Source organism: Lynx canadensis, chromosome B1 (genome assembly GCF_007474595.2).
Source record: "Lynx canadensis isolate LIC74 chromosome B1, mLynCan4.pri.v2, whole genome shotgun sequence".
Classification (NCBI taxonomy): Eukaryota; Metazoa; Chordata; class Mammalia; order Carnivora; family Felidae; genus Lynx; species Lynx canadensis.
This window is the reverse complement of record NC_044306.2, coordinates 186233861-186248324: the sequence shown is the minus strand read 5'-3', so window position 1 is coordinate 186248324 and position 14464 is coordinate 186233861. Positions and strand designations below refer to the sequence as shown.

Sequence of the window (14464 nt, the reverse complement as noted above, 5' to 3'; positions counted from 1 at the left end):
GTCACAGGGGCTCTCAGGTAGAACATGCTGCTGGCGGGGGCCATGGGACCCACATTAAAAAAGAAAGCAGCCGCTCTGTGTCATTCACGGAGGGAAAGGGAGCCCTTGGCCACGTCCATAACCATCATTTCCGTGTGCCGTTAAATATCTAAATCGAGGCAGGTTTTATAGATGCTGCAGCTCAGGAAAGACCTGGGACCTTTAGTAATGACAAGAGGTGCTGGCTGCCTTCACGGCAGGAAAGAGAACAGTTGGGAGGGACTTAGGGTCCCCCATCACCCTTTCTCCATCAGCACCTCATTCTTCGATGCAGACAGCTGATGTTTCCTCAGTTTCAATAACATGCCATGTGTAAAAGAAGCTTTAAGCTCCCTACGCCTCCTAACTAAATTGTTCCACCAAACTTCTCTAAATAACAGAGGTTGTCGAGTTCAACTGGAGGGGGGTGGATGGCAGAGAATGGGGTCCTGAGGACTGGTACCCAGCCCCATTTTCCTACTCATCGCTTTGTGATCAGGAGGACCCATCTGGTCTCCTTTCCTTAGACACAAAAGGGGGGGCGGGACTCTGATGTCCCTTCCAGACTGCAGGACTGAGACCCACTTGGGGAGCAGCTTCTTAGCATCCGATCATGTGCGCTCCATGCCAGACTCTGAGGCCCCCAGAAGTCAAGATTTTCTTAGCTCTCAGACCAAACAGTGGTGAAACGCATGCAAGAGCCTCACAGGGCTGATTTCAGGGGCAAGGGGCCCGGGGGGAACACTTCCTGGTACCCATAAGGGGGCCCGAGAGGAGTCTTACTGCGATTGGGCTGGCATCAGACACATGCAAATATTTTCAGGCTGACAGCTGGCATTTGGGGAAACTGGGGGACAAATGAGGACAGTTAGAGGGAGTTGCCCTTTTTTTTTTTTTTTTTAAGTTTATTTATTTTGAGAGTGAGTAGGGGAGGGGCGGGGGGGGGGGGAGTGGAGAGAATCCCAAGCAGGCTCCACGCTGTCAGCTCGGAGCCCAATTCAGGGCTCCAACTCATGAACTGTGAGATCATGACCTGAGCCGAAATCAAGAGTCCAACACTCAACCGACTGAGCCACCCACGCGCCCTGAGAGTTGAGCTGTTCTGACCATGCGCTTTCCTGCTTAGAACCTTTCACTGGAGGCTTGCTGCTTTTAGGATAAATTTTCATTCCTTTCACTTACGTCTTTGGCAGGATCCTAACTGATGAGTTCTTGCTTCAGTCCATAGCCTCAGTTCCCACGTTTCTTTCACTTCTGTCCATTTTATGCAGGCACCTTTGGTTTCTCCCTCTCTAAAATGAATCGTACCGGCTAATGACTTTTAGGTGATTTTCTGTGCTGGGCTGAGTGCTCAGCGTTTTACATGTTTATCTTATTCTAGAATATAAGCAGGAGCCTCACCTGACCTGTTCACAGTGCCTGGCACATGCTAAGCACTCAAGAATGTCTATAAACAGTCCCTCACTTTCCTTTTTTTCTTTTGATGGAAGTATAACTTACATAAAAGTGTGCAAATCATTATGTCCACAGTTCACTGAATTCTTACACTGTGAATGCGCCCACGGAAGCAGCGGCCGGGACAAGAAGCAAAATATTACCAACCGCAGTGCCCCTCACCTCCCCCAGCTGTGTCTGCACCTCCGAGGGAGCTTTGTACTTTTTACTTTTTTACCCCTAACTTGTTACTTATGTATAATTAGCTCATAAAAAATCACCTGAAGTATAAAATCCTACCTGATTAATTTTTAAACTTTGTCAATTTTTTTTTAATTAGCATTTATTTACCTTTGAGAGAGAGACAGAGACAGAGGGTGAGCAGGGGAGGGACAGAGAGAGAGGGAGACACGGAATCTGAAGCAGCTCCAGGTTCCGAGCTGTCACCACAGAGCCTGACGCGGGGCTCGAGTCCATGAACCGTGAGATCATGACCTGAGCCGAAGTTGGGCGCTTAACCGACTGAGCCACCCAGGGGCCTCAAACTTTGCCAGTGTTCTATAGTGGGTACTCACCAGATAGCTGATTAAATGTTTGAATCTGGGGACATATATATGAATAAATGAGTATATTAGTACATATATGTAAATGTCACACATAAATAAATGAGAGCAACCACCGAATTTATGGTATTTGTTTAGGCTGTACTCAGGTTGCTACCCTAAAAGTTCCTAAAATGGCACTCTCAGAAAAAAAGATCTCTAACTCACGCAAACGTTTAGTGGCATCTGAGGTAGCTCAGGGAAGCAATAACATAATTTCCATACTAACGAAAAGAAAATTTTTATGGTTGTTGTACGGGGGTTATGGGAAACACCGAGTCAAAACGAGCAAGTTTCCAGCATCGTGCAAGGAGCTGTATTCAAAAGGAGTAAATTATGGTCCTTTCTGCAGTTAAATTTTTCACCAACGTGAGATGAATAAACTCCGTCTGGAAATTACTCTTATGAAATTACTCCTTCCAAGACACTTAATAGTATATTCTGGTGCCCCTGAAAAATTAATTAACCTTACCCGTAACAACCTAACCCCTAAACCATTCTCGGTGTTTTTACTGTGGGTCAGGTTAATCTTCTCTACCTTAATTTACATCTAAGTGAGGGTGGTCTAAATTACACCGGGGCCTTTTGGTCGCCGGTACTTTGCCTCGTGCCATTTCTTTAGATGACATTCTGCTCATGTCCAAACGCATGAATCTTTTTTAAAATGGCAAACCTCTGAGATTACCAGGGAGAACTTTTCAACCTTTTTTTTTGGCTGGGGATTGGGGGGGAAGCGACATTGCTGTCATCCTTAGAGGTCAAAACACAGCGTCAAGAGGGGGATGGGCGAGGCTGTGGTTCTCCCGTTTGGTCTGATCAGGGATTTTGTTTGTTTGTTTGTTTGTTTTTCCTGAGAATGTCTGGATTTTCAGAGCCTCAGGACCATGAAAACACAGGCGCCAGCCTCCGCCCAGGATTAGATTATAGGTCAACAGCAAGATTTTTCAATCCTCTCCTCCCTTGTTATCCAAAAGATGTCTAAAAAGTATGCGCAAGTCATTGTCAGGAGACAAAGAAAAGTTCCCGAAAATGCCACAAACGCTGATCTATGTAACTAGGACCTCCGCTCCTTGCTGGAGGTGCAAAACCTGCCCTTAAGTCTGGGTTTATGGAATGTTGACTCCTAAACTGTGCCGAGTTTTGGTTTCCCCTTGAGAACAGACATGTTGCACTGCCATTTCCATAAAAGAAGGATTTTTGAACTAGCTCGGCATGGGAAGATATTATTAGAAAATAATAGTAATTATTCTGTGCTGTTTTTGCACACAGAATTAGTATCATTAATCCTTACTAATAACAAACACGTGTCAATAATGATGACGCAATCGACCGGTAGAATTGCTTCATGGCATAAATAGTAAGGAAAGAAAAAATGTTTTCTCAAAAAGATGAAGAAATAGTAGCTTTTTGTAGAAAGGCGGTTAGGCTCCTAAAACCGTGTCACCCTTGCACAATGGCCCGAAGGGGACATTCGTCTTCTTTTGTTAACTGATCTCTGACGGGCTTTGTCCTCCCAAGTGTGGGCTTCTTTCAGTTGGAATTAATCAGAGATGCGGTGGGGATGAGACCTTCCCAGACGCTGACAGCCGCTACGTAAATGCTTCCTTGTTCCTACCGCACTGGTGAAGGACGGGGTTGGAACAATGAGAGGTAATGATGGAACTCTGGAAGCTATCATTTTGAATCAGGCCATTACTTATGCTACCCTTGTGAAAATCAAGCCGGTCTCATGTTCCATTTCAATTTTGCAGGCCTGGTCTACGGCCATACCACCCTGAACGCGCCTGATCTCGTCAATTTCGCAGGCCTGGGCCCACCCACCCAGGGGCTAAACAAGCTCAGAGCAGATAGAGGGTTTCGGATCCAGTGTGGACACTGGATGCTGGCACGGGCTGACCATCAGCCAAGCCACGTTCCAGACTGCACCGGACCATGGTGTGTTACGGGCCAGATCTGCAAACAGCCACGTGCTGCTGGCTGGAAAGACCCGGCCTTGCCTTCTGGCCAATATGAAACCCACCCGAGTTGGGGATTCTCTCCAAGAATTCTCCCTGCGTATGCTTGGGGATCCTCTTTGTTGAAATCCCAGACCTGTCCAATTCTTCCCATTCCATGCACTATTGTAAGTGATTGAGACGAGCTTCAAAACACAGCTGTACCCAGTGAGCCTTGCTGAGCCCAGCTCAGATTAGCAGAACTGCTGGTCTGACCCAAAGACTCGTGATTAATAAGACATAGTAGTTCCTTTCAGCCCTAGGTTTTGGGGTGGTTTGTTACACAATGGTAACAACTGTTTCAAACTGGTTAGTACAGCTTGATAAAAGCACAGTTTTCAAGACAGATAATCATCAGGTCAGAAAGACAGGGTAGGCCAGTTTGCCGGTTACGATTTCAAGTGGGAGACAGTGGGGAGCCACCGAAGATTTCAGAGCAGGGTGCGCAGGTGTAGGAGAGCAGTGCTCCAGAAGCTTTACCCTGCAGCACAAGGGAGGAGGATGGGAGTGAAGTAGGGAGGGTCCAGAAGACAGGGAAACCGGATGGAAGCCCTGCAGAGGAAGAAAAGAGGGTTGAGCCAAGCCAGAGGTGGGAGGAATGGAGGTGGGGGAAGGTCTGAAGAAGAGTGGCCACAGACCAGATGCGATGAGGAAGGAAAGCTGACAGGGGTCGATGAGGACTCCAAAGGCAGCTGCAGAGCCGAGAGGGTGGCAAAAAAAGGGAGGAGGCGTGGAGAGTTGGTGACGGCATACTTGAGAAGCCCACAGAATACTTAGGTGGTAAGGTCTGGACTTTGGCAAATAAGGGACTGTAACTGCAGATGAGACCCGGCTGGAAGAATATTTCGAGAATATTTTCATAGCGCTGATGGTTGCAGACATGACTCAGAGCGAGAGGAGACGGAGAGAAAATACCGGAATCGGGGAGAGACCCTTGGCTCCCGCAAGCTGGGTATGTGAGTTACGTGCTACTGTGCCACAAGTTAACTCAAAACGTAGCAGCTGGAGACTCGGGAGCCTGGGAGCAATTGATCGGGGTGGCTCTCATTAGCGGTCTCTCATGAAGCTGTCACCAAAATGTTAACTGGGGTTGTTGTCATCTGAACGCTTGACTGGGGCTGCGGATTCTGCTTCACGGCTGGTGGCTGGGAGGCCTCAGTTCCAGACCGCATGAACAGCACGTAGGACTGCTTGGGTTCCTCAGCACATGGCAGCCGGCTTCCTCCAGGGAGGATGACTCAAGACAGAGACGGAAAGGAAGACCCCGTATGTCTTTTATGACCCAGCCTAGGAAGTCACATAAGGTTACTTGTGCCTTGTATTCTATTAGTCACCCAGATTAGCCCTGATACGATGTGGAGGGGAATATGCGAGGGCATGAATACCAGGAAGTGAGGATCACTGGGGGCCATCCTGGAAGCTGGCGATCACACTAGGGATAAAAAAGAAGACAGATGAAACTTGGAAAGATAGGAAGGATAGTTTAGCTGGGGAAACAAGACTGCCACATGGGAAGATAGCTGTATTTCACGTTGTGAGATGGGCCCCTGTGCCACCCTCAATGGTACCTTCAAAACACTCTGCCTCCGGAAAGTGTGTCTGGTAGAGGAGAAGCTTTTATTCTCCATTTAAATGATTCCCAGGACACTTAACCTGTGCCAGACAATGGGCCAAGATTTCCCTGAGGTTGGCACCATCATCTCACCATTCTATGGGTGAGGAGACGTGCAGAGGTTAGAAGTCCCACTTCTCAGAGCCAACACAATATGGGGTTGGAACATGAGCCCGACTTGTTCATATCCTGAGCCCTTTCTCTTAACCTTGATGCCACTGTTCTGAGTCCAGAGGCCTGCATTCTTTGGCCGGAAGCTCCAAACAAGACAGACCCACAGAAACAACAACAGGAAATGCAAGGAATGACCCCACGGGGCCACAGAAGCTGTAGGAAGGGGAAGAACCGATGCCCACTGAGCCCCTCCTCTGTGATCAGGTAGAGACAGAGAAATCAAGGTGTGCTTACTGACCGTCCTTGGAATTCGTTTTGGTCTCAGCAGGCTGCTCGATGAACTTCAGCAGGGGAGACCTTGATCTCTGTATGGTGGGAACAGCGGGGTCGCCGAACAGTATGGTGTCCTTGCCCCCTGTCGTGGAAAAGGGGAAAATGGACACAGGATGTCACCAGTGCGGTTATAGTTACATTCACCCCACACAATGGACTGGCCGTTTGGGTGAACAAGGCACTTTCTTTAATCACAGGCCATGCCGTGGAAGAGAAATGGCTGACCGGCCCCTCCTGTAGCGTGACGACCAGGCAGGGAGGTGCAGGGTCAGCTGTCTAATGTCCTGAGAGTCTGCAGGGACATGGCTGCCAATAAATGCCACCGTTTGTTATGTTGGCCACAAACCGAATGGCTTTGGTCTGGGTTAGGTGAGAGCACGGATAACCACTGCGGGGTGTTCGGGAGTGCAGGCTCTGGGACTGCTACACGGTTTGTGTTCTGGACCCCGCCACTTGCTAGATGGCTGACTTCAGACAAGGGACTTAAGCCTTGGAGCCTTCCTCTGTAAAATGAGGAAGGACAGCACGCACCTCGCCGGGTAGTTGTGATGAAATGAACTGACTCGTGTGAAGCACTTAAGCATTTCATTAGCGCTCAGTGAATGTCACATCTTGAAATTATTACTTTGCAGTGTAGACAGCTACATACACTCTAAACCCTTACACTAGGGGCGCCTGGTGGGCTCAGTCGGTTAAACGTTCGACTTTGGCTCAGGTCATGGTCTCACGGTTTGTGGGTTCAAGCCGCGAGTCGGGCTCTGTGCTGACGGCTCAGAGCCCGGAGCCTGCTTCGGATTCTGTGTCTCCCTCTCTCTCTGCCCCTCCCCCCCCCCACTTTGTCTCACTCTGTCTCTCAAAAATAAATAAATGTAAGCAAAATTTTTTGTAATTAAAAAAAATAAACACATTCTACTTGCCATATACACTATATTTGATTTATTTCAATTTGATCATGTAGGCTGAGTACTAACTCTGTCATGTGGAAGATAGTATCAGGTCCCCCAAATTATCACAGCTAAACTTTCACTTACAACAGCTAGTCCCATACTGGCCAAACTCTTTCATCTATTAGGAACTTGTAGTATGAACACCCTAAGTGGATAGAGAAAGTTTGAGGAACGAAGAAGACCATTACAACTCTATTGTTGAGGCCATGGCAAGTTCTGGAAGTTAGGAGCAGGGAAGTGTGGCTTCGGACACAGTGCGGCTCATGGACACAGACACACAGACATAAAACACGTGGACATAAAGGGACACTGCCCAGGGGTCAGGAGGGCACGCCAAGCAGAATCTGATCCCAGACTTCTGTCCACGAGGCCTTGTGATTCTGAGGGTGGGAACTGCAGTGCCCAAAATGAAAACCCCAGGGCTATGGATCCAGCCTGCTTAGCAGTCCAACTTTGAGCGAGACCTTTTCTTTCTTTCTTTCTTCTTTCTTTCTTTCTTTCTTTCTTTCTTTCTTTTCTTTCTTTCTTCTTTCTTTCTTTCTTTCTCTCTCTCTCTCTTTCTTTCTTTTCTTTCTTTCTTTTTCTTTCTTTTCTTTTCTTTTCTTTCTTTCTTTCTTTCTTTCTTTTCTTTCTTTTCTTTCTTTCTTTCTTTCTTTCTTTCTCTCTTTCTCTCTTTCTCTCTTTCTTTCTTTTGGACAGTGCTAATTTTATGCCACTTTATTATTTTTTTTTAAATATATGAAATTTATTGTCAAATTGGTTTCCATACAACACCCAGTGCTCATCCCAACAGGTGCCCTCCTCCATGCCCATCACCCACCCTCCCCTCCCTCCCACCCCCCATCAGCCCTCAGTTTGTTCTCAGTTTTTAAGAGTCTCTTATGCTTTGGCTCTCTCCCACTCTAACCTCTTTTTTTTTTTTTTTTTCCCTTCCCCTCCCCCATGGGTTCCTGTTAAGTCTCTCAGGATCCACATAAGAGTGAACACATATGGTAGCTGTCTTTCTCTGTGTGGCTTATTTCACTTAGCATCACACTCTAAGCAAGACCTTTTCTAACTCCAAGCTACTCAGTCTCTCTGGGGCTCACATCATCGGCCCTAAAGCTCTGTGATTTTACTCTGCTTCAGCCTCAGCAGATATAGAATGGTATTTCTATAAAGACGTTCCCTCCCTTAGAGAACCAGCTGAACCTTGGACTGCACCCCTGAGCCCTCAGTTTGTTTACAATACTGGCTTCCCAGTAGGGAACTTCATTTCCAAGACTGTAGTAGAGAGTCCGGCATATGGGAGGTGCTTAATAAATAGCTGATAAGTGTCTGGATAAATGGGTGATGGGTTCTTGGGACTTCTGATGTCTTGGTGGGCACAGGTGCCTGCTGCTGCCTCGGGCAGATGGCATATGTTGTTAGCAGCCACAGCACTCTGGTGTCTGCTGAGGGTCATCCCAGGAGAACAGAAATCTGATAGAAGCTGATCCTGAAGCTCCCCACCAGCACAGCTAGTGTCTGATGTGGAAAAAGCTCCAGAATCTTCAGGGACACAGTCTGGAGAAGTGTCCCAAAGAGAATTGTAGATGTACAGGTTGGGATATTATTAAGAGGCCCTCAGATGAAATAAACACCATCAGGTCTCCCTTTGTGCTGCAAAGATCCAATCTGGGAACACTTTGAGGGATTAGTGGTTACTATGAACCCATAGCAGATGCCTCAGGGTGAACTTCTTTTGCTTCTCTCCATCAAGGCAACAGTTACTGTCTTCAAGTTAGGAGCAGGACTGCGTTTCTTGAGCTTTCTCTAGCAGGTAGACCCGGTCTTGCAGGAAGAGACACACTCTGCCACTCTGTGTCCCAACCAGTCTTCCAAGTCCCCTCTGCCCTGGCGGCCGAAGAATCAGAATTACCGACTGAGCTGGGAGCTGGGTGCAGCCGAGTGACTAAGGTGGCCTGAGGGCCACCTCCTCCTGGCATGAGGAATTCTCGAGGGTGCAGTGTCTCTGTGGCCCTCTCCAGTCACAGAACATCATCCTTTCCACAGTGGCTCCTCAAAAATGCTGGAGCCAGCACCATGAAACCTCTCCAAGAGTCTGAGCAACAAGCATTAGCAAAGGGAAACTGAAGCCATCACTCTCCATGGCCAACCAAGGTGGGGGTTGGGGAGAAGATAAATACTTCCTGAAATTCCTGCCTGGAGAGTTCATTTCCTGATCTGGAGGTAAAATGCCAAGATTTTGTCATTCCTGCAGCGTTTGAAGGATTCAAAGGCTTATCAGAAGGCAGTCCTAACGTTTCTAAGTCTGGATTCCATCTATGCTGATGAATGTGAGCTCTAATCTGATGGTCTGCTGTCTCATTGTTTCATTTTGATGCCTCTACCTGGAGGAGGAGGGGTGGGGCCAGGTGACCCACAAGGAGTCAGACCACAGGCGGTGTGGAAGGCCACAGAGGCACCTCCGTTTGCTGGGCGTGTGAATGTCTGGGAGCGCTCTTGATTCCCTGTAACACAACATCCCTCTCTCCCTTCTCCAAAGTGTGCCAAGTACTTTCAAAATGCACACTTTCCTCCTCAGGCTGATGCTTAGAGTGGAGAAGAGGGAAGTAAAATGAAAAACTCAAGGAGCCAGGCTCTGCTCTTGCCAGGTTTTTTTCTGGCTTTCAGTGTTTCTCTTCAGAGCAGGAGCTCGTCCAGGAGACCTCCCCTCAGAGCCCCCAAGCACCCCCCTCTCCCTGCAGAGGCCAGCAAAGGGCTGGAGGGCTGAGGCTGGGGTGTCATTCCCTCCTGGGGGACCAGGTCAGCATCCCCTCCTTCTCGCAGGAGCCCCATGCCTTTCTGCCTCATAGGAACCGATTAAATAGTCTGGAGTGCCCTCTCCTATCCAGATGATTTCTCCATGCAGGCTGTACTGTTGTCGAACTTGCCTTCCCAGCAAGATCCCAAACCTTCCCTAGTTCTATCAAACGACATCAAGAACTACGTATTGTGGGCGCAGAGAGTGAGGAGGGAGGAGAAGAGACTCAGAGAAAACTCATTGCTTGCTCAAAGCCCAGCGGTGATCCTGGCGTGGAGTGAGGCGGAATTCACCACAGTCCTTCGGAGTCTCAGGGCAGACTCTTCTGGCTCTGAACGCCTCTTCTCCAATCCACTTTGCTTTGAAATCCAGTCCCCGGGTGATCTGACTCACCCCATTCTTCTCTTCTCTGAACTGCAGGTCCCCAGGACAGGTGGAAACACCTGAGTTCCAATACCGGCCTCGGTGGCTGTAGGTACCCTTGAAATTCCTGAGCCTTTGTTTCCTCATCAAAAATAGAGGGGGTTGGACTAGATCAGGAAAGGGAAATGTTTTCTCTCACGTGGCAACTCCAACCAAGAGGTGGCTTCCTGGGAAGCCAGTGGGGATGTCTGTTCTGAAGGCCACATATGAGATCAGTATGGAAGAGTCATGTGATTGATTAGCAATGTCTGCCGCTGATGTGGGAATGGGTGTGTTCTAATATACACCAAGGATTTGCCATCCTTGAACCCTTTGCTCTCAGCTGTCCTTCCAGATCTGACATTTGATGACTCTTCACATCGTTCACTCACACACACTAACACCTTTGTCACTCAGCACTTAGTTATATATCACTTCGTGCTTTCTTCTCATTGCCACATGTGTATGCATCTTGCTGCCCTAATGGGACTATGGGTTCTTGGAAGGGGGCAAGGGGCATGTCTAGAATGCCCCGTACAGAACTGAATTCACAGAGGTGCTGCTCAAAAAGGTATCAACATGCTGATGGGCTGATATATTGGAGAAGACACTGATCCTTTCAAGATGCTAGCAAATAAGAGAGAGCTAGCAATTCTCTGAAACTACCGGGACTCAGTCCCCTCCAGGTGGCTGAAACACTGATATGGCTTCACCCTGGGGAGGGGAAGAGGAGGAAGAGGTGGAGAAGAAGAAAGGAAGAGAAGGAGGTGGCGGCGGGGGGTGGGGGGGGTGGGGGGGTGGGGGGTGGGGGGGTGGGGGGGTGGGGGGGTGGGGGGGTGGGGGGGTGGGGGGTGGGGGGGGTGGGGGGGTGGGGGGGGTGGGGGGGTGGGAAGAGGAGAGAAGGAGAGAGGAAGGAGGAGAGTGACCCGTGCTCCACTGTTTGGTGTGTTAAAAGCACACCATCAACAATGAGCAGATAGAAGGGCCTGATTGGATTCATATTGCAAGAGGCCCTTCCCTTGTATTTCTCACCAGCGTTTAGAAATGATCGTAAGCCATGCCTCATTGTAACATCCTTCACAAGTGTACCAGAGCAGCTCTTTCCCTTACATTAAACTGTATCAGATCTGGGGAATCCCCACCGTTTTTTGTTTTTTTGTTTTTTTCCCTGTCCTCTCACTTTGTGTCTATGTGGGGGCCGGATACTAAACGAACACGGCCATGGCATAAAATCCATTTAGCTGGGTCCCTGAAAGCTAATTTTACCGTTCAATATTTGCTTTGTACTAATTGAATTCTCTATTTCAATTGACTGCTCTAATCAGAAAAGTGCAATGATACATAGAGAATGCATTCCTATTTATTTACATGCAGGGGTGTTATTAATGCACTGCTGATACCAGACCCAAACACAGATATTTTAAATAGAACATACTCCCGAATCCTACTGAAACATTGTAGCTCAGGCCTTCAGGCAGCAAAAAAGAGGAAAGAAAGAATTGTTAGTGCATAATACAGCCATTCTAACCCAGACCAAACATCACCAGAGAGAGAGAGAGAGAGAGAGAGAGAGAGAGAGAGAATTCTCGGCATTCCTTTACTTATTCAACTTCCATCTTTTTACATAAATCATAGAAATAAAACATTGTGAAATTTCACTAAATCACTTGGAGAAAAAAAAAAGTCAAAACTCCAGTACGGGCACAGAAATAGCAATCTGACTGCACAAAATAAACGATAAATTTGCCTGTGTTGAAATTCAATGCAATGAAAGAAAGGCCTTCAGAGAAGATAAGGTTTTAACTGCATCAAAAGGTTCTTGTGCAAAATGGATCATTCAAATCCCCAGAATGGCACTTGCCACTAATTAGTTCTGTTAGGTCTTTTGACATCAAGTTCAAGGAATCTCTGCTAAAAATTCCAATTTATGAAACGCACTTGCAGACAAACTAAGGCAGCTATTCAGGTTTACATTAGGAAAACGTGTTGTCCACGTCCCTGTGGCAATTTTCATTTCTCACACGTTACCGGGAAGCAACTGATATGATTCAAGGGTACAGGAGGCTGGTTTGTGCAGAAAGGTTAAGTAACTAAAAATATGTGTACAATGTTGCTTCTAGGGAAAGAGTGGGTGGTGGAAAATGATAAATACAAGTTTCTGGAGAGTTTAAAGCAAAGGGGAATAGCTGACGGGGGTCTCACGAAGGGGGTATTTTATCAAGACAAAGAGGATAAATATAGCTAATTAAAGTGAGGCATCAGAGTTTCCTCACGGCAGAGTACAATTGTGGGGAAAAATCTCCAAAGGAAATTCTGATTTTCTTTTTTTTTTTTTTAATTTTTTTTAATGTTTATTTATTTTTGAGACAGAGACAGAGTGCAAGTGGGGGAGGGGCAGAGAGAGAGGGAGACACAGAATCTGAAACAGGCTCCAGGCTCTGAGCTGTCAGCACAGAGCCTGACGTGGGGCTCAAACCCACAGACGGCCAGATCATGACCTGAGCCGAAGTCGGACGCTTAACCAACTGAGCCACCCAGGTGCCCCAGAAAATTCTGATTTTCAAGCTGCACAAACAAACAGGATAGGGGAAGAGAAGGGAAGAAGGCGGAACTAACTGTTAGCTCTTATATGCATTTTTAGGAATGATAAATAGAATAAATTTTTGTCAGTTCTTATATTCAGTTTTAGATTGATGATTAAATTGTACAAACCTTTGTACATTCTTATATTCCTTTTAGGGATCATACTTAAAACGAACAAATCTTGGGGCATCTGGGTGGCTCAGGTGGTTAAGCATCCGACTCTTGACTTCCGCTCGGGTCATGACCTCACAGTTCGTGAGATCGAGCGCCATGTCGGGCTCTGCGCTGACAGCGTGGAGCCTGCTTGGGATTCTCTCTCTCCCTCTCTCTCTCTGCCCCTCCTCTGCTTGCTCTCATGTGTGCTCTCTCTCTCTCTCAAAATAAATAAACTTAAAAACATAGAATAAAATGAACAAATCTTTATAAGATACCTATGGGTAAAAAAAAAAGAAAAGAAACAATTTACTACACTCACAAAGGTGAAAAATAAAGCATACACAGACACATACAATGACAATTTCTGAATTTAGGTCAGCGAAACTTGATAGGTCCATAGATGGGAATTAGTATATTTATTGAATTTTCCCGACTGTTTTCCAAAATTGATGGCTTCTAAGTTTAAAGTGCTTGTAGATTTCTCCACAACGATCTTCAAATAAAAGGACATTTAAAAAGTAGAATCTTCTTTGCAAATTATGTGAGGGCTTCCTTAAAAAAAAAAGGAGAGAAAAGAATTTTCATGAAGATCTGCTTACCTGGAAGACTCCACAAACCAGAAACTTCCAGAGTTCTTAACTTTTTCTCCAATTCAGCCACCCGATTCCCTAGGATTCTGGAAAATGAGAGAAAATGGCAACAGATTAATGAGTATCTTATCAGCTCTCAGGGCTGTGAGCAAGCTACTTGGGAAAACGCCCTAGTGCCCTGATAGAAAATGTTTTGATATTTAAGGTATATGCAAAAAGAGTGTATGTGTGTGTGTGTGTGCGCGTGTAAAGAATATATATTATATTCATATACATTCTATTGAAAGCACATATGAAAACATATAAAAACGAGTGATTAAAAAAATACTAAAATGTTGCCATTCGAGTCCTCTCCCACGTCAATTATTCCATCATTGCCCAAATATTTTACACAATTTCTATACGGGAATTTCTCATTGCTAGAGATTACGATTCATTTTGAATACCCTTAGTAGTATCACAGCTGATTCTCTGAGAGTGGATCTGAGTTCTGGAAACAACCAACTCTAACAAATAAGGTGGGTGAACATGCTTGGTAAAGTTGCTTTGAGTCAATAAAACAATAAGATCTGCCTTCTTATACCTAACCTACGTCTTACTGACGTCCCCACCCTTATTACCTAGCGTAATGCCTGGTTGATGGTAGGTGTTCGATAAACATATTTGATTACACAAAATGCCTTCCTTTTCTCAAGGCCTGTAATTATCTGTGGAAGGAATTAAGAAATAGGCATTGCAAAAGAACTTCTAGCAATTGCAGAATCACTAGAAGAATTAATTGCTTTCCAAGGCGACCATTCTGGCTCATTGTGACATATAGGTTCTAGAATGTAGATCTAAAAGATTATGCTGTTTACTTGGAGGCCAAAGTTGGTCTACATGCATGGAAAGACA

The 14464-nt window shown here is 46.4% G+C and overlaps 1 protein-coding gene across 3 annotated transcripts in view; it reads right to left on the bottom strand.

The window, feature by feature from the left end:
* The window catches only part of CCDC149 (coiled-coil domain containing 149), a 95338-nt gene that overhangs the window by 712 nt on the left and 80162 nt on the right, over positions 1–14464 (bottom strand). For 2 of the 3 annotated variants that reach the window (XM_030314105.1, XM_032593010.1), the window contains 3 exons: positions 13580–13656; positions 11677–11709; positions 6073–6189 (listed from right to left, as the gene is read on the bottom strand). In XM_030314105.1, coding sequence (XP_030169965.1) covers positions 6073–6189; positions 11677–11709; positions 13580–13656 — 227 coding nt within the window. The remainder of the gene's footprint in view (positions 1–6072; positions 6190–11676; positions 11710–13579; positions 13657–14464) is intronic. The other variant, XM_030314107.1, reaches the window with a different exon arrangement.